This window comes from Astatotilapia calliptera, chromosome 7 (genome assembly GCF_964374335.1).
Source record: "Astatotilapia calliptera chromosome 7, fAstCal68.1, whole genome shotgun sequence".
NCBI lineage: Eukaryota > Metazoa > Chordata > Actinopteri > Cichliformes > Cichlidae > Astatotilapia > Astatotilapia calliptera.
The window spans coordinates 43,801,083-43,827,079 of NC_137428.1; the positions used below are offsets into that span (position 1 = coordinate 43,801,083).

General features: G+C 39.4%; 1 protein-coding gene across 1 annotated transcript in view; it reads right to left on the reverse strand.

Moving 5' to 3' along the window:
- The window catches only part of ano1b (anoctamin 1, calcium activated chloride channel b), a 38,069-nt gene that overhangs the window by 9,183 nt on the left and 2,889 nt on the right, over positions 1 to 25,997 (reverse strand). The window contains exons 3-15 of the mRNA XM_026174799.2: positions 20,230 to 20,328; positions 19,677 to 19,828; positions 18,211 to 18,265; positions 17,672 to 17,720; positions 15,692 to 15,747; positions 13,282 to 13,323; positions 12,647 to 12,711; positions 11,693 to 11,827; positions 8,541 to 8,701; positions 7,740 to 7,822; positions 5,914 to 5,988; positions 4,552 to 4,620; positions 4,269 to 4,470 (exon numbers count right to left, since the gene is read on the reverse strand). Of these exons, the coding sequence (XP_026030584.1) occupies positions 4,269 to 4,470; positions 4,552 to 4,620; positions 5,914 to 5,988; positions 7,740 to 7,822; positions 8,541 to 8,701; positions 11,693 to 11,827; positions 12,647 to 12,711; positions 13,282 to 13,323; positions 15,692 to 15,747; positions 17,672 to 17,720; positions 18,211 to 18,265; positions 19,677 to 19,828; positions 20,230 to 20,328 (1,243 nt within the window). The remainder of the gene's footprint in view (positions 1 to 4,268; positions 4,471 to 4,551; positions 4,621 to 5,913; positions 5,989 to 7,739; positions 7,823 to 8,540; positions 8,702 to 11,692; positions 11,828 to 12,646; positions 12,712 to 13,281; positions 13,324 to 15,691; positions 15,748 to 17,671; positions 17,721 to 18,210; positions 18,266 to 19,676; positions 19,829 to 20,229; positions 20,329 to 25,997) is intronic.

The following is a 25,997-nucleotide window of genomic DNA, read 5'->3' on the forward strand; positions in this document are numbered from 1 at the left end:
TCAGGCTTTAAACAGTCCTGAAATGTTTTTATTTGTTGAAAGGTCAAGGCAGCCCAGTTCCCAGACTCTTCTATTACAAAGCCATGCTTTTGAATGGAGTGCTGATTAAAAAAAAGTCACATGCTTTCTATCCTCTTAAGTCAGGAGGCTGCAGCATTTTTCAAGAATAATTTCAAATTTAGATTCATATGACCACAAAGTAGTTTCCCACGTTGTCTCAGTCCATTTATTTTAACACCTGCCTGACAGTTGCATGGGCCAAACCATGGAGATGAGTGACAAAGGGGGTGTAGACAACTCCTGTGTAAGTAAGCACCCAATCATGTGCGGTCCCAGGCCTATACCGAGTCCGTGCAGAGGAGGCCAGCCACCCCACCTGGGGCCAGCACCTGTCACCACAAGCCCCCTAAGCCCCACATCTCAAAACGGTAAGGCAGCACCCGCCCCAACCACCCACTACCACAAAACAGGAGCTGAAAATCAGTCTAGATTCTAGCTACCCTTTAAACCCAGATGTTCCTTTAACTAAACTTTTAGAGTGGTCATTATCAGTACTTATTGTTTCATGTTTTGCAAAAACATGATGCTAGCTATGTCCCAATTCATAGGCACATCATTCGGATGACCCGGCCTTCACGGTCTACGTGGGCTGGGTCCTCCGAAGGATGGGACATACCTGGTGATTCACAGTTTAGCCATAACATTAGCATTTAGATGAGGGTTTCTACCATTTCATTTTAGCTCTGTGCTTGCATGTGTTTGGGATTCTACATAACTGATTACTGGATATGGTAAATTACCAGTTCGCAGCTGCTTTTTAAGGTTGCACACAAGTGATTTGTTGCCTTAGCAGTGACGTGGAAAACCTTTCAGATGAGGAGGGCATTGATAGCTGAGATTTGACTCATACTTTCTCTCCTTCCCTCTGAGGTGACAAAGGCATAGAGGCTTCTGCTTTTCAAATGCCTTATTTTTCATATTTGGCCATTCATGACATTATTAATGAGAATACTGTGTTTTGGTAGAGCAGGTCATCTACAAATCGGTAGGTTGGTGGTTTGATCTCTAGCTTCTCCAGTCCGCATATCCTTGGGCAAGATACTAACTCCAAGTTGCTCTCTGATGCATCCATCAGAGATGAATGTGTGTGATCATTAGAAAAAAGTTCTTGTATGGGTGTAATGGGTGAGTGAGGCATGCTCCAGGAGAGCAGAAAAGTGCTATATAACAATCAGTCCATTTACCATGCATAAGAGATAACTAATAGGGAAGCCCATTGGAGGGCTACACACATAATCACAGAACTGGAGATACATCAACTAACTACTATTCTTTTGCCATTCTAGCTGGATAGCTTGTGTTTTTGTTTTACTCTCAATAGACCAGACCCAACTGATATTCATACACTGGTATGAACATAGTAATAAACATTTATGTTTACGTTTCATATAAAAAGGCTTTCCAATGGTATAAGAATTATTGTGAAGACAAAGAAATAATTGACCAGACACAAATGTCCTTACTGTATTTGTGCTTTAGTTAACAGCCTGTTTTATAATAATAATAATAATAATAATAATAATAATAATAATAAATTTTATTTATGAGCGCCTTTCAAGTCACCCAAGGACACTTTACAATAGGATAAAACACTTAGTAAAACAATAGCAGAATAAGAACAATAAAATAAAAGCACAAGATAAAATGAACAAACAGTGGATTCAAAGTGAATATGCAGATTTGAACAGATGAGTTTTGAGTTGGGATTTAAACTGGGGGAGAGAACCAATATTTCTTATTTCAGGGGGCAGAGAGTTCCACAGCCTGGGAGCAGAGCAGCTGAAAGCTCTGCTTCCTATGGTGGTGAGGCGGAAGGAAGGTACAGTAAGCTGGATAGAAGAAGAAGAACGAAGTGAACGGGCAGAACAAGTGGTGGTTAACAGGTCAGAAAGGTAAGGAGGAGCGAGGTTATGAATGGCCTTGAGGGTGAGCAGAAGAAGTTTGAAAATTATCCGGAATTTCACAGGGAGCCAGTGAAGTAGGGCAGGGATAGCTCAATAGGTAGAGTGGTGGCCCCATGATCGGAAGGTCGGGGGTTCGATTCCCCTGAACAGCTACCCTGAGGTACCCCTGAGCAAGGTACCGTCCCTACACACTGCTCCCCGGGCGCCCAGTGGCTGCCCACTGCTTCACTGAGTGAATGGGTTAAATGCAGAGAGGGATTTTCCCCACGGGGACCAATAAAGTACACTTTCTTTCTTTCTTCTAAGTTCCTGAAGAACAGGGGTGATGTGCTGGTAGGAGGGGGTTCTGGTGATAATGCGAGCAGCAGAGTTCTGAACCAGTTGAAGCTTATGGAGGGATTTTTGGGGGAGACCATGCAGAAGAGAATTGCAGTAGTCAATACGGGAGGTAACAAGACTATGTACAAGAATGGACGTAGACTGGGTGGAAAGAGAAGGAAGCAATCTGTTAATGTTACGTAGATGGAAGTAGGCAGAATGGGTGAGATTATTGATGTGAGATTTATAGGAAAGTGAACTGTCTAGGATGACACCAAGGCTCTTAACCTGAGGAGAAGGGAAAACTGTGGAGTTATCGATGGTGAGTGAGAAATGGTTTGCCTTCAAAAGGTTGGATTTGGTGCCAATAAGGAGGATCTCAGTTTTATCCTCATTGAGCTTTAGAAAATTAGAGGTAAACCAGGATTTTAACTCGGATAGACATTCTGTAAGGGAAGAAGGTGGGAGGGAGGAATCAGGTTTGCAAGAGAGATATAACTGGGTGTCATCAGCAAAACAGTGAAACTGAAGATCAAATTTGCGGAAGATGGTACCTAGAGGGAGGATGTATATTATAAAGAGAAGAGGGCCTAAAACTGAGCCTTGGGGTACACCAGAGGTGACGGGGAATAGACGAGATCTTAGTTGAATAAACTGGGAGCGGTCGAGGAGATATGATTGAAACCAGACGAGGGGTGTGTCAGAGATGCCGAGAGAGGAAAGTCTGCTTAGAAGGACAGAGTGAGAAACCACTTTTTCGAGTATCTTAGAAATGAAGGGTAGATTGGAAATCGGACGGAGGTTGTTAAAGTTGTTAGGATCTAAAGAAGGTTTTTTCAGTATAGGAGTGACTAGAGCAGTCTTCAATAAGGAGGGAACGATACCGGTGGTGAGAGAAGAGTGAATGATGGCAGAAATGAGTGGGAGTAAAGAAGAGAGGCAGGATTTCACAAGCCCCGTGGGCATGGGGTCAAGATGACATGTGGCAGGCTTTGATTTACATATTAACTCGGAAATATCAGATAAATCAGGAAGATGAAAAGTGGAAAACGGCTCAAAAAGGAGAAGAGGTTCTGGAGAGGGCGTAGACACAACATTTGATCTGAGTTGCTGGTGGATGTTATTGATTTTCGTAGTCCAGAACAGCATCAAGGAGTTGCAGGTTTCAGAGGAATAGAAGTGCGGTGGTAAAGCGTTGGGGGGTTGAATTAGTTTGTTGAAAACTGAAAACAGAGTCCTAGCATTACCCTCATAAGAACTGATAATACCAGAGTAGAAGCTTTGTTTGGCCTTGTTAATGGAGTCTTTATACTGAAGTACGTGGTATTTATAGATTTCTGAATCAACAGTTAAACCAGATTTCTTATATTTACGCTCTAGCTGCCGAGCTTTGGCCTTCAGAGCTCGGAGGTCAGAGGTAAACCAGGGAGCAGAGCGAGCGAAGGAAACAGAGTGGGTTTTTACAGGAGCCAGAGAATCAAGGACAGACAATGTTATAATATAACAACAAATCATCAGGAGTAGAATAGAAGTCCGGAATCTGAACATTGTCCAAACTGGTAGTGAGAATGTCCATATCAATGTTCTTGATGTTGCGGAACGAGATGAGACGGGTTGGCTTGGTAGAAGAGCAGCAGAGAGTGAGGTTAAATGAAAGGAGGAAGTGGTCAGTTATGGGGATTTCAGTAGCAGAAAGATTCGAGGGAGTAAGACCAGAACAGCAGACCAAGTCCATGGTGTGTCCTTTAGAGTGAGTGGGAAAGTCGATAAATTGTTTAAATTCAGAGCCTTCGAGACAGGAGGAAAAGTCTCTGGTGAGCAGAAGGTCATTATTGTCCATGTGAATGTTGAAATCTCCCACCAAGATCACATTTGGGGAGAGAGATGAAAGATGGGTTAGTAGATTAGCAAAGTCACTGAGGAAGACAGGGTTAGGTTTGGGGGGGCGGTATACAGTAGCTATGATAGGTTTTATACAAAACTTACCTAATACAGTAAGCCATCGTGCCACAGCTCCATATACCTCATCCAGTATAAGGATGACCACAAGGTTGATGATGGCTGCAGTGGTTTTAACTGTCAGCTGCACATGGTTCCTTGTGATCAGACTGGAACTCATATGAAGAGCAGCTTTGGTGGAGATGCGGTAGAGGATCACACCAAACACAATGGCAAATGTAACACCAATCTGAAGGAGTAAAAGGGTTTTTCACCTTTAAACATAACATCAGTGATGTACAGTATATGCAGAGAATAAGATTTTTCCTACCATTAACAACATCATGACGATGTTAGTCATGTAGGCAGGCAGACGGTCCTGAAATGTAAGCTTTTCTATCTGAAACAAGTAAATAATAAAACAGTAAAAAAAATTAACTCAGGTCAAACATGACATGTAATGTCACCACAGTCATACTTTTAAATGTATTAAAATCAACACAACATATTAAGAAAGCATAAAAGACAAAGAGAAAGTTCCAAAAAAAGAAATCAACAGCCTGGTACAAGGAATGCACTATCCAGCTCAACAATACCAACGGGCCTGAAATAAGGATGCTGACTTTAATCACTGACAGGCCAGGCCAGCAGGAGGCCTCCGTTAAAGGGACGCCACTTGATGCCAAGATCAATTGATTCCCAGAAATCTGTTACCTCCAAGCCACAAGCTCCTTACAGGTGACGATAGCTCAGTCACCTGTCGAGAGTTCCTTAAGCTCATTGACAGAACTCTGGGCAGTACGCATCCTGTTGTGTTTCAATAAACATTCTAAAGTTGCCAGTGTCTGTGGTAGCCTGCTTCTTGAGTCTGATATGAACCAAAACATGTCAAACAAAATATAATCAGAAACCAACTTTCACTTTTAGAGGTGTTGATTCTCTGAGAGCAAAACTAAAAAACTAAATGAAAGATCAAGGAAACTGATTCAGAGCGATTTCACATGAATGGCAAACAAATGCTTGGACTATTAGGGAGCTGTTAGCTCAAGGCTCTTATTATACTTTAGGAATACAAGTAAGGCCACAGTCTAAGAGTAAAGTGTTCTGTTATATAGTAAGATACTATTACATTAGCTAGAGGCAGCTGTGACTCAGATAGCAGAGGGGCAAATCCTTGGCTTACTCCAGTCTGCATGTTGAACTCGCCTTAGGCAAGATATTGAACCCTGAGTTGCCCCCAGTGCACCCATCTTAGTGTGTGTGATTGTTAGGCAAGGCAAACAGAATAGAAGGTATGCACACTCATAAATATTGGTGCTAAATATGTTGTAAATGTGCAGTCTTAGTTCTGTGCACAAAGCAAATATAACTGCTTTTCATAATGTTTTGAAAAGATTGTTGGTGATAAAATGTTTTCCTGTGGGCTGTGCAATAAACAGTGGCACAAAAAAGCATTAGATTACACAATGCAAACATACAAATACATGGCAAAGTGTCAGCTCTTGCAAGATGTTTAAAAGCATTTGCAAAAGCAAATGTAGGTATATTGACATAAGACACCCTTTTTATGCACAAACTAAAGCACTCGGCAAAACAGTTTTAAAGTAAAATACAACTAGAATACTCAATAACCTTATGATACACACAGCTTTGATAATAAAAGATTTTCATGGACAGCATAGAGTGTGTTTACCTTGTCCTGGGACTTTTGACGTTTCCTTAGAGACTTTTGCATTACTTTGAATTCGTACTCAGCCCTGGGGTGATCCTATGATGACACACACAAAAAATGATAAACAGTGGCAGTGATTCATACTAACCAAACTAAAATAGATGTTGAAGAGACAAGTCTAACCAAAAACAGTATCAAAAAAGTATAACATCAATATAATTTCAAAAAAGTGTCTTTTCCCTTAATCTTTGAATTCAGGTGTTTTGGTTCCTATTGCCACAGGTGCATAAAAATCAATCTGATTGTCCTCCCAACCTCTGGTGGTTGTTTTCTCTGAAGATGTTGGAGAAAACAGCCACCTATAAGAAAGATGATGCTAATGTAGGGACAGTTATTCTTTAAGATACTAAGTCACTCTATGGGCTTGGAATACAAGAAGTCTTTTCTGAAAAATAATGTTTTTGGCTGTTTTCTCCAACAGCTTCAGAGAAAACAACCACCAGAGGTTGGGAGAAAACAACTGTGGAGTCCAGCCACAATCATCATTTAATTAAAACATTTTTAATACTAAAAATATGTTTTCTTACTTTTCAGTAAGTCAAATAACTGACATCCGTAAGACAGTGAAGTGAAAAATCACAGTTAGAGTAAAAGTGAATAGAAGAGCAAAGATGTGAGCTGAAAGGAAATGACCACAGTGCAGTTTAAAGGGGAAACATTATCACAATGTACAGACTCAGCATTTATAAACTGTGTCTAATGGAACCTGGGAGTGGAGGGTCTCACAATTACTAATAATTGTGGTTAAACATGTTATAACTATCAAACTAACCTAAATACGAGACACATTTAAAAGCTGGCTACATACTTTTTTGCCTGTTTCCAAGTGTGATGATCTTACTCATTGTTTGGTAGTTTGTTTGCTGTTAAACTGGACAGAACTATCTTTTTAGGGTGTCTGTATAAGGTGATAAAATTAACATTTTATTTTGCCCAAGCTCTTTTCTGATATGATTTTCTTTCATCTATCCCAGGATCCATTCAGCTCAACAGTTAGAGGAAAAAAAGCAATGAAGTTGCCAAAGGGACACTGATATAAAACAAGCATTCTGGGATCCATCTCTCTTCATTTATTGTTTAAAGATTTGTGTCAGAAAGCACTCAAACAAGCACAATCGTGAAATCAGGATTTCACAGTTATGAACCAATCAGTCAAATCATGTGTGCATTTTGTCCTGTAAACAAAATGTTAGTTAATGGTCATAATTTTATAAATGTCTTTTTTTTTTTCAATAAATCATCTTTGGACTGTACATGGTATTAAGAATATATATAAACTGTGCAGATCGCAGCAGCAGCAGAAAGGTTATGAAAAGTAAAGAGACAAGATAATAGTAATAAAATAATATGAATTTTCACCAAACCTTGAGAGCTTCCTGTGAAAAACAAATTCAGAGAAACAACATTTAAGTAAAGTGAAAAATGGGTCAATATGTTTTCAGTCTGTATGACAGTAAACTGAGAGAGGGTACTGTTTTTTTCATAATCACACTGAATAGTGAAGTCTATTCATGCTCAATGTGACTGAACATGAATGGACAACAAAAATAAAAATAAACACAAAAACGTTCTTAAATGGAAAAGTCTGATTTCCTTAAATATTATTATGAATATGAAAATATGAATAGAATATGAATATTTGTCACAAAAGACAACATTTCTAGTTTGGCGACCTGGGTTCTCTTCATAGTATTGTGTATATATAGCAGATCTTTTATTTATTATGTGGGCCTTGGGTCTCTGCCTTTTATCCTTTCACACAGAAAAGCAGTTGTGTTATTACTCACTTCCTCATCCTCGAACCCTGTAAGGTCCCATTCATAGTTGAGTCTCATCTGCCTCCTTTTCCAATGCTCCATGAACATGGCAGCTTTAAAAGAGAGGTAAGAAAATATGCAGAAGCAACCAGACATCAAAATGTGCATGTTTCAAATATAAAATCTGGAAATTACACAGAACAAGAACGATTGGTGGTAAGCACAGCAGACGCAGGTAAAGCAACAAGTGGGCTGGGTAAATAAGGCCTCACATAGAGAGATCAACAACCACTCGTGCTTTACAGCCAATCCTGGAATGACTAATTCCCTTCACATGCGTGTCTTTGGACTGTGGGAGGGAACCAGAGTCCCTGAAAATCTGGAAAACCTTTTGCTGTGAGGTGACAGTGCTAGCCAATAAAAACTGTTCCACCTGCATGAGACAATTCAATTTCTTTTATAAAACATCTCCCAGAAAAGTGATCAACAAACAGAAGAAGGGCTATCAATAATCAAATCTGAGTGCAACAAGCTAATGGACTCCAGACTAACTCGGGGAAGGCTGATGTCGTTACTTTCTCACATATGCACAGGTAGATTTGGGTAACCTTTTCCCTTTAATAAATGAAATCATCATTTAATTAGTGCATTTTATATTTACTCTGGTTGCCTTTTTTTGCCATTTGTTTGATGCTTTAAAAAACAAGTGTGACAAAACAGCAAAAGAAAAAGCAATCAGGGAGAGGCGTATACTTTTTAACAGCACGTTATAAAGCGGACACACATACTCTACTTTTGTTTTTTTGAATGACCTTCTCTATCTTCACTCACCCCAGAGAGCCATGAATATAGAGAAGAAAACTGTGGCAGGATTGTCAAACAGATGACTTGCCCGGGCAGTCCCACAGGCGGTGCTAAGTTTCCAGTAGCTGCATACTCTGTCACACAGTGGACACATGGTGATGTTGTTCCTTGGATGACAAATCTCCATGCTAGAATTAACAGAAAGGCACATGCAGAGTTGTATTTTTATTTTTATCACTGTTTAGATTATGTAAAATACATGATTATAACCCACCACTACTTTGCTAATGCAACCCTCACACTATCTTTAGGCTAATCTCAAATCACACAAAAATTTAATTTGTTATGGCAACTGAATAACAAGAGTACAGCAGGAATACTGACAGGCAGTACAAAGAGACAACATATTTCTCCCATGCAGGCTTCTCTTCATTTTAAGTTAAATCCAGAATCAAACTAAATCTTTCTCGTCACATATGAGATATTAAATAATCAGGCCCCATCTTATCCTAACAACCTCTGATTACCACTCCAACACAGCACTTCACTCTGTTTTTTTACTTTTCGTTTTGATGGGGGGGCTCAGAAAAGTATTAACACGTGTCTTGCATCTGCAGGTGATTTTGTTTCTGTGTATATGTGTGCATACTGTATGCAGATTTGTGAAGTTACACCTGTGAGCTGTATAATATCCAAAAGGCCAACAAAATGCACCACGATGAAACCCAGAAACCAAACATTTAACAAAAGGGTGAATACACAAGCATAGACAAGGACAGGAGGATGGTAAATGATGCTGTGAGGACACCTCCACCCCCAGAATCACCCAAATCACCATAGGTCAAACAGCAGAGCCCTTCACTCTCAGACTCCTGACTTACTTGTGGTTCCTACAGTTTCTAGAAGTAGAATAGGAGGCAGAGCCTTCAGCTTTCAGGCTCCTGTCCTGTGGAACCAGCTCCCAGATCAGCCCCACTTATCCCCTTTATACTCCCTGTGCATTGTTATTCGACTAGATCATTTTATTAAATTTCGTCTTCTCTCTCTATAGTTTATACTTTTTTTCTTTTCTCATCCTCCACACTCCCAAAAAAGTAGCGGAAGATCGCTGCTGTTTCTTGAGTCTGACTCCTCTCTTGTTGAAAGTGAGTTTTTCCTTTCCACTATTACCGAGAGCTGCTCATAGGGGACTCATCAGGTTACTGGGGGTTTCTCTCTCATATAAAATGTAAAGTACTGTGAGGCAGCTGTCGTTATGATTTGGTGCTATATAAAAAAATTAAACTGAAATACACTTTTTTCACATGGTCTTCCTGGATTAAATCTCTTTCTTGAGTATTTTCACTTTTTATAAACAGTGTATCCGATACATTCATATTACATAGTGGATTTCTCCAATTTTGTTTTGCTCTTAGTGATGTGACTGTAATAGTATGACAATATATACACTGGGATATGATGTTTGGCATGTTTACACACAAAAAACAGGACATACCTGATAAAATGGGATGCTCATGTCCATTTAAATCAGCGATTACCTCACAGCCATCAGTCACAGTGCTGACTTTGGTAGCAAATGTCGAAGTATGTGAAGTATTTTTGTTATCATAATGATTGTAACTATTCTGGTTTTTTCTTTTTTGAGATTTGCAGCTGTTATTAGCTCAATTTTCCTAAAACAGATTCCCATTAGGCACTGATGAATAGATGGGTCATCTGGTTTGTGTTACAGTCTGTTTGCTTTCTGTTAGGATTCTGACACTTACAGTGAGTGGCATTTGTCTCCACTGGATAGAAATTTGCACTGCCAGCATGTCATAATATCCTGTGGATGATAAAAAGCAGGTGGAGAAAGGAAAGGAGGCCCTCATTTCTGTAGTAATTCATCAAACTTTTACAGTTCTCTCCTGCTTGTTGTACTTTCACTTCCTCTTTCCATTTTTTGATTTCCATCCGCTTTAAGTCCTACACTGTTAAATAGTTTTTTACTGCTAACTTTCTTTACTTAGCCTCTGTGTTAAATTTACAATAGTGTATTCTTAGTGTTTTGCTGTGGAAAACAATCACAAACCGTTTAGAAGAGGGGTTGGGTGGGAATGAAAGAGTAACGTTTTCAGACTTTTTGGCATCATCACTCTATTACGTACCTACAATATCAATAGTGTGCAGTTACATATTGTAAAATGATCCGAGCAAGGCAAAAATATGGTAAGTGGCACTAGATATCAACACAACACAAAAGGTGTGCATTAAACTCTATTAATAATAAGTTGAAACTGAACTGATGACCTGTATCTCCAGTATTTGGTGCAAATAGCACACGGAAACCACACCACACCACAATAGACCGAGTGAAACAACAAAAACCAAACAATGTGCATATGTAAAACTTTGAGTTTGTTATTTATAGTTTTAAATATGGATGAGTTATATTTCAATTCACTTCAGTTTGATTTTATTTATAGTTTGCCACATCACAGCAGCAGTTGCCTCAAGGTGCTTTATACTTAAAGGTGAAGACCCAACAAATATACACTGAAAAAAACCCAACAAACACATGAGCTCTGTGACCAGCAGGTGACAGCGTGAAGGAAAAACTTCCTTTTAACAGAAAGAAACCTCCGACGGAGCCAGGCTCAGGCAGGAGCCGCCATCTGCAGCAACCCGATTCTCTGTAGTCTTCAATACAAAACGATTGTCTTTTATGAACTTTTTTTTTACTTGAAGTAATCACACAATCTGATTGCATGATCAAAGATAACAACCTACCTTATGTCCTTAACATTTTTCACTGGCAACAAATAAAGCTTTGTTTTCAAAGTACACCCCAGCTATAACACAGATTGTTACACTGAGTCTAAAAACCAAAAATATTCCATTTTTATAACACTATTGTTCAGGTGGATGTTTATGATGTGTATGTTTTGAAGAGGGAGGCGAATAATCATGTTGAGATTATGATCACAACTATGTGATAATAACACATATGTTAAATAAATTAAATAAATAATGTTAAATCTTTTTCCTGCAGTGCTACCCTGTAGCTTTCCAGCTGTAACTTTTGTCACCTGTCAAACAACTGAAATTGTGTTCATTTGTCTTTAAATGTGTACATCTCTGAGGTGATTATAGTTAGAACCACATAGAACTGGAATTTTTGCACATGCATTTTTGTTTACCTTGGAATGTTGTCATCAACTGTGGCACATCCATACAAAAAGACAATGACCCCCACTAGTGAGGCAGGAATCAGCATCTGGGTATACAGGCCTAGCCAAGCAAAGTACAGCCCAATCTTCTCACCAAAATACTTCCTAAACACCCGGGGAAACAGATAAAAAATCATTTTTATTACACAAATCGAAACTGTAGTATATATTGTTTTTCCCTTATTTACCACTATCTGCACAGACACAAAGGAACTTGTGAATTGTTTCCTGCATACTCTAACAATATATCTATAATAAGTATACATCTATATTCTAGCTCATTAATATGGTTGATCCAGAAGTATAGGTTGTGGTAAGCAGGAGGCGGCTTATTGTGGAGGTGGATGATGGCCATGTAATGTTGTCAGATGCAATATGTGGATATTTGAGCAGTTATAGTAATTAATATAGTGCTTTATCCTACACGTTTTATCAAACTCACATTCAGCCAGTTTAGAATCACCAATTAATCTTATATGTATGAGGGAGGAAGCAGGAGTAGAAGGAGAAAGTCTCGAGTTAGAAAGCCCAGGGTGTATATGTGACTAGTGTTTATTGATGATCTGACTGCTAGAAGCAACAGGATGAACAATGAAATGCACAGGGTCCTACTCTGATCTGAACCCAACATGAGTTTTAGTTGCAAGAGACAAATCCAAAGACAGAGAGATCCACAATTAAGCAGCAACTGAAGATGGCTGCAGTAAAGGCCTGCAAAGCATCTCAAAGGGAAGAAACACAGTATCTGAAACAGGGAAGGGGTTTAGAGTATATAAAAATGGCTGTAATTCCTAAATAGTTTACTTGAAAATGTATTATAAACCCCCTAAATTGAAGCCTGTCTGCACTTTAATCACATTGCAATTGTTCTAGCTGCATCATTGCAAAAGCGATGTCATTTTTCAAATTAAGGAATGTCCTTACCGCACAAGTCCGATTGGCTGGTACTTGTAGAATACGCTGTAGTTTGCCCACTCCTCATATAAAAGCTGGAGAAGATATTCACATATGTTAGGTGTGTGTGTGTGTGTGTGTGTGTGTGTGTGTGTGTGTGTGTGTGTGTGTGTGTGTGTGTGTGTGTGTGTGTGTGTGTGTGTGTGTGTGTGTGTGTGTGTGTGTGTGTAAAAATAAAGTAAAGCAAAATAAGTAAGTTGACAATAAAAGGTATCAAACACGTCACTAATCATGAAATTCTCACCAGATGTCGGTAACAACCCATCCAATTCACACATACAAAGGAATAAAGCCATAGATGCCCAGAAATGAAACATGTAATAATGAGAATAATAATGTAATAATAATGAGATGCAGGGAAAAAGTACTAAACACATAAAGAAAAAGAGGTGCAAAAAGGCATCAAGAGTCATGACACCAGCTGAAATCTATCAGTAATTAGAAAGCAATCCTGCCACTTAATGTAAATTAATACCAGCTGGTTCAGTCCAACTGAAGGCCTATAAAAATGTGTCTCATTACCAAGGTGCCACACAACAAACATTTTATGATGGATAAACCAGTGAGCTCTCTCAAGACTTATTCTGGCATTTTCATATTCTTACCTTTCTGTCATTGGGGTCTGCACTCTCCTCATCAATGTCTCCCTGAAATAGAATATAGGAAATTGAAGTCTGTAAACTTGGTGTTTGCTCTTACTGTAGTACTTCATCAGTGCACAATTTCTCTTGAATCACCCGCAAATCATATTTTTGATATTGACTTATAGTGTCACTAGCAGCATGGCTTGAGGTCTAACTGTAACTGGCTCAGTGAATTGGACACCCAGCTCTGCACCACTGAAAAAAAAATACTATAACTAGCCCAACCCCAGCAGTTAGTTCAGGCCAAATAAACTTAGCCATGACTGTCCTCCAACAGGTCCTCCCAAGCAGCTGGAAAATCAGCAGCTCGGTGACTATAAGGTTCCTCCTCACAATTTGGCCCTAAACAGAAGCACCCTGGTGCACCACAAACCCACATTTCAAATCCATTTTCCCCAGTCAGCTACACACCCGTAACTCTGGCAATTGGCCACTCCATTCTTAGACACATGACCCCGGAGACTCCAGCGACCCTAGCGGATTGTCTTCCAAGTGCCAGAGCAAATCCCCCAGCTTACCTCTATTCAAGAGTGGAATAAGGAACTTAACATCCAGCAGTTTTATGGTTACAGTAATTCAGCGTGCTATAAACAAAGTATATCTATATGTGGTTTTGCTATTGGTAATTATGCATAAATCTAATCAATATAATGAATGAGATGCATTGAGATGAAAAGAGGATGCAGCATGGAAAGCGTGAGTGTGTCTGTGTATGTGCATGTGCACGTGTGTGTGTGTGTGTGTGTGTGTGTGTGTGTGTGTGTGTGTGTGTGTGTGTGTGTGTGTGTGTGTAATAGGTGTAATAGGTGTGAGTGATGGGTAAGGGGAGAGAGGTGTGTGATACATATGACCACATGAGTATAAAAGAGGACTCTTAGGAAGGTGTGGTGTGTGTCCTCTATTGTCCTGAGGCTGAGTAGAGAGCAACAACAGAAGAAAGGACTTTGGAGTTCACACGTTTCACCTGGAAGACCAGAGGATTAACCACTGCCCAACCAATGTGAATTTATGAATTGGATTTGGCTTTTACTCTGCTTGGCTGTGTTGGATTAAGGTCTCAAAGAAGTTGGAGGACTTTGTTCTGACTCACTGCTTCCCCATTTGGCTTTATCAGGCTTGAGACAGAGATGAGTGCATTCATCTCATGACCAGTATAAGAAATCAGCATTAGCATAGAGTAGATCAGTTAGATGAGGATGTGATTATTACTAATTGAGTCAGTCTTTGTTTTGCCCCTTCTAAATTGCTCCAAATATACTTTTATCCAGTAAAGGTAAAAGCATTCATATAAATATTTGATCTTACAGGCTGCTCTTAGCCTATTTTCTCCTGGCCACTAAAGTATAACATAACCAATTTTACCCAGTGAACTGATCATAAAGAAGTGGTGCTGTTAACGGATGTGGCTGAGAAATCACACTTGACCTGCAATGCTACTTAAGCAGTGACCTTCTGAGAAGGTTGGATAGACATCCAGTGAGAGCTAGGTGAGTCTCCTCAGCACTGCCTCAAGAAACAGGTTCTGCATTGCCTGCCAGCGGAGCGCCTCTTGGAATCAAAAACTTGGATCTTTTGAATAAAGAGCAAGTCCAGACCTCCTGTATGGGAGTAACTGGCCAATTCAAAATGCTCAAGAACAGGCCAAATTGTGGAAAAAAAAAACTCTCAAATGTTTGAAATGTTTGAAGCCCATATTAATTTCTACTAGAATGATAGAAAGAGAAAAGTATGAAGAAGGAAAGCAAGAGCTCATTATCCAAGACTTACCACATCATCTATCCAACATGATGCAGGTTTAATCATGTAATGGAACTGGGTAAGTAGTGTTTGATGTGACTGCTGATAGAAGCAGCAGAATGAACTGAAGTGTACAACATATACTATCTGCTCATCAGACAGAGCTACACAGTGCAACTGGACAATGATCCAAAACAAAGTGTGAAAGAAACCCAAGAGTTTCTCAAGACAAGCAAATACGATGTTATCCAATGGCCAAGCCAATCCCCTGATCTCAGTCTTTTCAGTTACTGAAGATAAAACTGAAGACAGGCAGGCCTTTAGACTACAGAAGAAACCAAATTAGTGCAATTCATTAATGTGGTTAATGCAATGCTTTGGTTAAACCCCCTGAAGAAAAGATGAAAGTCTAAACTTCACTGACTTTAAAACCAACTGTGGTTCTGTACAGGGGCAAAATTACCAAAAGGAACCACAAAACAAAACAAAACAAAGTTGTATACACACCACTGATGTGTCACCAGCAAAGGAACCTTTACTGTAAGGCACTGCACCACCATTTTACACTCGGTAAACTAAAACCACAAATATTTCTAATCCAATAATTATTTGCTCTAACAAAGATACTACTTACATCATGAAGAGGATAAGCTGCAGTATACACCCCACTACCAAGGAGACTGGTGATACCTGCCAAGAAAGCATAAATGCAGATGTTCATACAGATTCTAAATTATAATACTCAAGAATATGACCGCATTGGGTCATTCTATCTCTAACCATTCAATTTTTAGAATATTTTCTGTTCGGCCATCTCTGATTTGCATAAAAAATTTTGAAATCAAAAGGTGTCTCATTACCAAGGTGTCACACAAGAAACATCTCAGGATGGGTAAAACCAGCGAGCTCTCTCAACACTTTTGCAACCTTATTGTTGCGAAGCAAACTGATGCCATTGGTTACAGAAGAATTTCAGGGCTTGCTTTGCAACCGAAGGATTTAGTTACCAACCAAAGGACTTGGGCATCTTGCAAGTTGTACAGAAAACAATTACTTAAATTACTGCTGCTAAAGGTGGTTCTACAAGCTACTGAATCATGCGATGTACTAAGTTTTCCTTGACTCCACAGAGACTCAAAAGTAACTGGACACTTGACTAATAAGTAGGTCAGGAATAGGAAAAGCCCTGAACACAACAGAAGACAACATAAGTGGATGAGTGCGGAATTCTTTCCTTGATTCTGTAAAACAGCTTCACAACATATAACCATGTCAAGGATGCTCTCGAGGACGTACGCATATCATTTCACAAAGTCCAAAATTAAGAAACGCCTTCCTGAATGTTCATACAGAAGGTTTGCCACTGGTTACTATCAAGACCAGGAAGGCCAACATAGATTTTACCAGGAAAAAAAGTCAAAAAGAGCTTGCCCAAATGAAACCCAGATTAACTTGAACCAAAATGATGGGATGAGAACAGTATGGAAAAGGAAAGAAACAGCTCATGATCTGAAGCATATCACATCAACTGTTGGCCATGGCTATGTATGGCTGTTAATGGAATTGGATAAGAAGTGTTTATTGATGATTCATCTGCTTACATTTAGATAATGACCCAAAGCAAACTGCAAACATGATTCAAGAATTTCTTAAGGCAAAGAAATGGGATGTTGTTCTTTTGTCAAGTCATATACCTGAATCCTAGACTTAGGGTTAGGGACTATAGTTAGAATAATGGTAATGGTTAAGGGTTAGGGTTTAGTGTGTGGTGTGATGGTGTTTCCAAGTCGGAAAACTATGACATCACAACAATAAGATTGGTTGCAGTACTTGCAATGCTGAACTTGGACCAACAACTGTAATAGTGTTCCAGGAAACACAACAACACTGGAAATGAGATCATATACTGTGAGATAGGCCTCAAGACAGATATTTCATTGAGTCTCTCTCTCTCTCTCTCTCTCTCTCTCTCTCTCACACACACACACACACACACACACACACACACACACACACACACACACACACACACACACACACACACACACACACACACACGGCAAAAATAGTAGCCTATAGCATCACTGTGCCAAACATGCACAATCATTCAGTGATCACGTCCCACTGACCAGCTTCTAATGTGTCACACACACGTATTACAGAATGAGTGGACATTTCCATCATAGAAGTGGTAACAAATTATTTAGCCATCAGAAGTTTAACCTTCAGGCATTGCATTCAGTAGACACTAACGACAATGTTCTAGCTATTGCTATTAGTTATTTATTTATTTTTTGCTTTGATTTTAACAGAATTTAAAACACTGCTGTGCTCACTAACTATTCTGTAAGTCGCTCCCTAAAAGACAAATCTTTGCATCGTTGAAACCATAGGTTTGCAGGCATTTTACACAAATGACAGAGAGCAAGGTTAGGAAGTCATATTTCCAGCATTTATCCCCACCATCAAAAACTCCGAAAAAGATATTTTAACCAGTGGAGACTAAAACAACTTAGTCAGATACCAGAAAACTAAATTATGATATGTAAGCACGTAATTGTCTGACTTTTAATATTTGTGGCAAAAACAAAACAAAAAACACATTCAGACTTACCCATGCTGTACTTGGCCTTGCATTTTGTTCTTTTTAGTATTTCAAAAACCTGTAAAGGAATTAAAAACATGCGTCTAAAAGTAATGCACAAGGAGAATATCAGCCTATACATTTTTATTTCCCACACAATAATAAAATTATACAGCACAGATCAAGCCTGCAACTACAACAAAATTAAGTTATTTACAGTTTACAGTTCTTCCCAAGAGATACTACTACTACTACAACTACTACTAATAATAATAATAATATTAATAATAATAATCATTATTATTGTTTTCTATTTTGGGCACGTATCTCAGGATAACCTGTAACTGCAGGGTGTCAATGGTGTTGATGGCCTATTAGCCTAGAATTTCATATACTTCAAACCTAAAATATCAATGTTTGAAATGTGCATTTATTATGGAAAATACCATTAAAATAACTTCAGCAAACATTGGTTAGTTTCTTATACACAGTATGAGTGCTAGAGGAGTTGCGAAGGCTAAAACATGCTGTCATATTTTGGTGTTGTTGATGCACAAACTTGGACTTACTATTGAACTCCTGGTTTTGCTGTCGAAGAAGTAATCTTTGTCTGATAGGTCAAATCTGTCAACATACACATAAAATAAAAATTAAAAAAAAATCAGGCAAGAATCGATCAAGGCACAAACATAATACCAGGGGTGTCGAACATGAGACCTGGGGGCCAGAATCAGACAGGGAAAGAGTCCCATCCATCTCATCTGACAGCTTTGAAAAATGTGCAGAAGGGTGTCAATTCCCCCCAGTTGCCATTCATACTACACACATAGTAATTAATGTAAACAAAAACAATATAAGCAAAAACAATTAAAAATCAGAAAAGTTCCTGACTTTTTCATTTATCTCGTTGGGAGGGGAGATTTTCTGTGAATGAATGAAAATTACACGTGGGGAGTGATGTTAGTGAAAAGGTCACCATCTCCCCTTTTTTCAGTGTAAAGCCTGCATCATTTATTTCACTCTGTTAGGTTCTGGTCTCAGATTAAAATGTCTCATGTTTTACTAGCAAGAGTAGCAATTTTCAGTGCGGCTGCCCCTCTGTTGGTCTTCCTTGGTCTCCTTTGCTCTTGGGGCCTCTGGATGTCTGGAGCCTTGATCTCCTCCATACCTGCTTCATGCCCTGGTGGGCGGGGCTGTGGCTCCCCACAGCCTCTAGCAGATCATTACATGAAGGAACCTTTTAAATACAAGCACGCTCTCACTCACAGGTGCTTTTTGGCTGCCACCTCGAAGCACACTGTGCGCTGTCGATCTTACGTGCTGCACAATAATACTTAATATTTAGTATTTACTGTTATAGTCCCATAGATCATCGTGATGTTGTTTATTCTATTGCTCTCTTTTTCTTTGCTTGTTTTCTCTTTTTTCTTTCTCAACAGGTGATCCAGGTGATTGATATATGTATTTTTTGTCTGTTTGTTTTGTTGGTTTTTGGTTTTTACCCTTTATCACCGTTCCTCTTCCCCGCTGTTTTTCTTTCCCTCTTTCTTTCTCCCTTTTCTTTTCCCCAGTCAAGTCTGTCCCGTGTTCAGCAAATGAAAATAGAATAAACAATAAAAGCAAAGGTGAATCAAATAGACCAAGACGGCAAGGCTGGGATGGTCCATTTGGTAAAGTAAATCCGTTGGGCATCTTTCTTCGCCTTTAGACAATAATTCTGATGGCAAAAGAGCCAAACGGGACAGGCAAAAAAAAAAAAAAAAAGCAATTTTCAGTGCATATTCTCTGAAAAACCTAAAGATTATAGGATTACACTAACCCTGAATTATCTCATGCAACAGAAGGAAACTGCTGAAAAACAAAAAGAAAAAAACCCCAAAAAACTTTGGATGATATTGAAGTTGCTTTGAAAAGAAAAGGAGAAAAAGGATCTGTCAGCATATTCTTGAGCATTTAAAAAAAAATCACATTGTTGACAAGTACGCTAGATCATATGGGATCAGTTCTTTTCCATTTAGTAAAAACATGTACTTACAGGTGTTGCTTTTCCCTAGAGAACGTGTGTGACAGGTGTTTGACGTTTTTGGGTTGATGTTCCTCAACATGTGGGTGGAGGGGCTCCAGAATTTTACTAATCAGAGTACTGATCTTCTCCACAATACTGTTTGACTGCTTGACCTCATAGACCTTTCAACACACACACAGCATTTTGGATCAAATGAAGGCGTTTATTTTATTAATAAGTTTTAGAACAGCCTAGAGTGCATGAACTACTTTTTCAGCATCACTCTGAGACAGGATGTTTCTCGTTTTAGAGATGTTCCACAAATGTTAGAAAGCAGTCCTACACATTTGTTTAGTACAGTACAGATCCTGGTCAAAACCAACTCTGAGATTCCTCACAGTGTTACTAGAGGCCAGAGTAAGCCTCTAAGAATTTTAGGACTGAATACAGTAACCTCATTATTGTCTGAATTTAGAGCTAAACCTAAATAGTTTGTATATTTGATACTGACTCTAAACTGCCCATTTGAAATATATAACATAGCATAACCTGGCATTTTTTAACTAACATTTTAAAGACTTACTTTTTTGGTGGGCATCTTTAACTTCATGAATTCGGCTTCTCGACACAGAACGTTCCAGGGAGCATGTATTTTCACAAAGTACACTCCTGGAATCTTGCCCTAAGAGGGAAACAGCATGCAAAAGCAACTGTATAAAACTCCCATATAGTTCATTTTCAAAACACAGATAGAGAAATCAAATAATACTGCACATGTATGGCTTCAGATCTCTCTCGCTCGCTAATATGATATCATTATATACTACCAGTCAAAAGTTTGGACACACCTTCTTATTTAATGGTTTTTCTTTATGTTCATGACTATGACTATTCAAAACTATGACTGAACACATATGGAATTATGTAGGAATTATGTAGTAAACAGAAAAGTGTGAAACTCAAAACGTGTTTTATATTTGAGATTCTTCAAAATAGCCACCATAATATGAATCCTAACAGTTGTCAAATAGGACTGTCAGCTGTGCACCATCCTGACTTTTACACAACACCACTGATGGTCCCAACCCCATTAAGAAGGCAAGAAATTCCACAAATGAACGCTGACAAGGCACACCTGTGAAGTGAAGAACTAGTCCAGTTACCAAAGCAAAGGGAATTCCTTTGGGGAATTTAAAATATAACACATATTTAGAGTTATTTATCATTTTTTTCTTTGCTTCATAATTCCATATATGTTGCTTCCAGCATTCCGGCTCAAATAGTTGGCAAACTTCCCTTTGTGCTGCCTTGATCTTGGCCTCTGGTCTCCTTCTCCATGGCGGGTCCTGCTCCTTGTGGCTGATTATCTTATAGCCTAGCATCTCTGGGATGACTGCTGCCGTGGTGTAGATCAGCTGGTTGATTTCGATGATGGTCACAGTAGAGTTGCATTCCAAAATGCTGCATTCACATCTTCCAGTCTAGTAGACCATCAGAGGATATTCCACATAGTCTTGGTGATCAGCCACAGAGGGTCCAGGTTTACAGCTTAGCCACGATCCTATCTCTCAGGTATCTCTCAGGTCAGTTGCTCTTGCTACAACACGACTTCAGTTGTGCTTGGGGCTTGGTACCCAATCTCATGTGGGGATGATGATATTTCCCCCCGACCTGATGTCCTGGCTCTCCCTTGGTGTAGCATTTGTGTTGTACCTCATTGATCTCCAGTTATGAGAGCAGTTTCTTCTTCCGAATATTGGAACACTGAGCTACTGCATATTGTTAAGTAATTAAAATTTACTTATATAACACAAGACGGGAATATATTATAAAGTGCTTTACAAAGATATTACAAATACAGTTTAGTCACACAAAAACAACATAACACACAAAAACATTATCCAATATTTTGTTATGCTTGTCTGAATTGACACGTTAGATTAAATCTTACATAGTTTTGTGCTAAGGTTCGGAAGCTTCCCCTTTAGTTTTCAGACAGGTACATGGTAGCAGTTTCAGCAATCGTAAGGAATAAAGGATCTGGTTTGGAGAATAAGGGTGAAGTAGCTGATGATATAAGTGGGGGCCTCTCCTTGTAAGGCCATGAACATAAGAGTTTACGTTTCATGCCTTACAAGGATTTTAAATTGATATCTAAAACTAAGTGGATGCCAGTGCAGACTCTTTAACAATGGGGTGATATGAGAGAATTTGTGAGTGTGAGTTAAAAGTCTTGCCGCAGCATCTTGGATGGTTTAAAGGCGATTTATCAAAGCTTTTGACAGACAAGAAAAAAGGGGCATTACAATAGTCTAACCGAGAAGAGATGAAAGTATGAACAAGCATCTCCATTTCAGGTTTAGTGATATTACTTAAGTGAAGAAAGCAAGAGCAGGTCACAGATTACATGTAGGCATCAAAAGCCAAAGACTGATCAGAAATTTACTGAGCAGTAGCTTTTACAGCGGATGAGAAAGCTCCCAGATGTTGTCTAATTTGGGGATTAATGCTCTCTGGAGTCATAATTAAACAGCCTGTCTTGTTTGTATTAAGCTACAGAAAAATGTTTGCTGTTCAACCATTTATTTCCTTAAGACGGTCCATTAGAATGGATAGTTTGTCCAGTTCATAAGGTTTGAAAAAAGGTACAGTTGAATATTGTCTACATAAAGATGATGAGAAATGTATTTAAAACTAAAACTAATTCAGAACTAATAATCTAGCGTAGTGGTAGAATATACCATGAGATATACACATACACCCACCAGTCTGTCAAGCTAATCAAGTTTGCAGATGACACCACCGTTATTGGACTCATCTCGGACAGGGATGAGTCTGCCTACAGGAGGGAGGTTGAATGTCTGGTGTCTTGGTGCAGCCACAACAACCTGGTGCTGAATGCCCAGAAGACAGTGGAGATTATTGTGGACTTCAGGAAGCACACAGCTCCACTCCCCCCATCATCCTGACTGACACCCCCATCACCTCTGTGGACTCATTCCGCTTCCTGGGTACCACCATCACCCAGGACCTGAAGTGGGAGCCCACCATCACCTCCGTCATTAAGAAAGCCCAGCAGAGGATGTACTTCCTGAAGCAGCTGAAGAAATTCAACCTGCCAACACGGACGATGATGCAGTTCTACACTGCAATCATCAAGTCCATCCTCACCTCCTCCATCACCGTGTGGTACGCTGGAGCCACTATCAGGGACAAACAGAGACTGCAGCGTGTTGTGCGCTCTGCTGAGAAGGTGATTGGCTGCAGACTCCCATCTCTGCAGGACCTGTACACCTCCAGGACACTGGGGCGTGCAGCTCGGATCTCAGCTGACCCTTCTCACCCTGGACACAGTCTGTTTGACCTGCTCCCCTCAGGCAGGAGGCTCCGGTCCATTCGCACCAGAACCTCTCGCCATAAGAACAGTTTCTTCCCCTCTGCTGTTGGACACATGAACAATAACCGTATGACTGTTTCCACCACTAACACATGACCCTACGCTGTGTTCACTGCATCATTCCATGTTTGGCACTGATCACCACCTGCACTCATGTATATATCATGTATATATCTATCTATCTACTTAGCACTTTTAATTCTTATTCTTATTCTCATTTTTATTTTCATGTCTATTTAAGCTTAATTTGTAACAGTATGTTTGCACTGAAGCACCGCAGCAATTTCCTAATGTTGTAAACCTGCTCAACATTTGGCAATAAAACCCTTTCTGATTTCTGATTTCTGAGAACAGCAAGGAACTTAAAACAGATCCTTGTGGAACACTGCATGTGACTCTAGCTACATCTGAGCAAAACGTTTCACATTGAGACCAAAAGTCTTCTAACCACAAGAAATGAAGTGAACCACTCCAAGAGCTCCCTGGCCTCTGGTAGAGGACCAAAGCCCAAAGGGGTGAAAGGGGAGTTGGGTTTCCTCCTTTTTAATGCTCTGCTCTGCTTCTGTCCGAATTTTTAGCTTTAGCAAGTGAAATGCATGCTCAAGCTCAGGTGACTGACTTGGCCATTCAAGGATATTCCACTTCTTTGCGTTAATAAATTCCTAGGTTGCTTTGGCTGCATGTTTTGGGTCATTGTCCATCTGTATTATGAAACGCCGCCCAATCAATTTGACTCCATTTAGTTAGATTTGAGCAGACAGTATGTCTTTGAACACCTCATTCAGACTCAATTCATTCAGCTGTTTCTGTCCTGTGTCACATCATTAATAAACACTAGTGTCCTAGTGGGACTGGCAGCCATACACCCCAAACCATCACACTGCCTGCGCCATGTTTTAAAGATGATGTAGTTTGCTTTGGATCATGAGCTGTTCCACACCTTCAAGTACCTAGCTTTTGTATTTACTTTCATGCAGTCTTCTATTTATGGTAGATTTGCATATTGATATGCCTACCCCCTGGAGAGTGTTGTTCACTTGTTTGTCTGTTGTGAAGGGGTTTCTCTTCACCGTGGAAATAATTCTGTGATCATCCACCACTGTTGTCCTCTGTGGACGTCCAGGTCTTTTGTGTTGCCGCATTCACCAGAGCTTTCTTGTACCAAACTATAGTTTGCCACTCCTAATATTGTAGGAATTTCTCGGATGGGGTTTTTCTGTTTTCACAGCCTAAGCATGGCTTATTTCACCTGCACGGAGAGCTCCTGTGACCGCGTATTGTTGGTTCACAGCAAAATCTTTCACTTCCAAGCACCACACCTCTGATCAACTCCAGGCATCTTCTTAATTGATAATGAAATAAAGAAGGAATTGCCCACAACTGCCCATGAAATAACCTTTGAGTCAATTGACCAGCAAGCATTAAAGCATGAAACCTTTCATCCAATTTGAATGTAGATACCCTCAAATTAAAGCTGAGACTCTACACATTATGTCCATTTTATAACTGTAACTGGAATATGTGTCAGTAAAAAAAAAAAACAGTAAAAAACATCAAAACCTGCGTCAGTGTCCAAATATATATGGGCCTAACTGTGTGCAAAATACGGTACTAGAATTACTGATTAGGAAATACTGATGTCACCTGAACACCCCTGTGTCCCGAGACTAGACTGGTGTTTTACTGTGTATTCTGTTTCAGGAAAATTGATCCTGTAGTCTCTCTCTTCCCTGTCTGTTAGTTCAAAGGTCCAACTTACTGGAAATTTACAAAGACTGGGGATTTTTTTCATTAAACCAGAATTAACCTAGTATCAGCTAATACTGGTAGTTACCAAAATGTCAGAAATTAGATAGTGCCATGTGTAGAAAACCAGGAATTCAGACTCTCTGTGGTGCTCACAACCTCAGGTCAGCTGTGGAGACAACTATTTTCTATTTTTATTCTGGCATTAGGACATCTTATACATAGACAGAATATCAGTTTCCACTTTTAAGTGACTGATATATAGATACAGCTAAACTGCAACCCTGCAAATAGTTTTACAGAAACTGGCTGCCTCTTAAAATATTGCAGACATTGAGAAACGGTTATCTTCTAACGTTTGCAGTTAAATATAAGGTTTATATAAGTTACAAGGTAAATAAAAACCACTGTGCAAAAATATAGTAGTAATAATAATAATAGTAATTACTATTATTAGACACTGTCATCACTAGACAGAAATTTCAAGATCAAGTCAAATTGTAAATCTGCCAAAACTGTGAAACAGTGTAGCAGTGCATTCACATAGTTCGCAATTAGAACATCAAACTGCAATGGAAATTACTTTTTTCATGCTCAGATCAGGCTTTTCTGGCATGGTGCTTCAAGAACCACAGTTTGTGATCCAGTAGGTGCTTAGTGTAAAATGGCAAATTTCGATCCTCGTGAAAGTTCATTGTTGACTTCATTGTTAAGACTTATGGTCCAGAGATCTCTCTAACAGGTCTATGAAGATTCAGTTCAGGTGTTTTTGTTTTGACCCCTGTGTCATCCGTGTACCTGGGAGCAGTATCTGGAAAGAGGTCAGGATTTGTGTTTATACAGTAGTTGATCACTGCTGGAGTCACCAGTGAACTCATGGCATAGCTGCAAGCACATGTGTTCTGTGAGGTGAGGTTGCTTTTGCTGTTGTTCTGTCCTTTAACAAGGACACCAACATAAAAACACACCTTCAAATATATGATGACATCTGTATGGACATTTCTTACAACATGAATAAGTTCATAAATTCTTTCTATTGACATTCTATTGAGTTTAAAGTTTGTGTGTTCAAGTGTGTTTCAGTGGATTAGTGAAGATGTGTAAGAGAGAAAGGGTGAGATGCATGAAAGTGGAGATTGTGACCTGCAGAGCAGTATCATTTCTGTCTCTCTAGTGCATGTGCAGATCTGCTGTTCTTTATGGTGAAC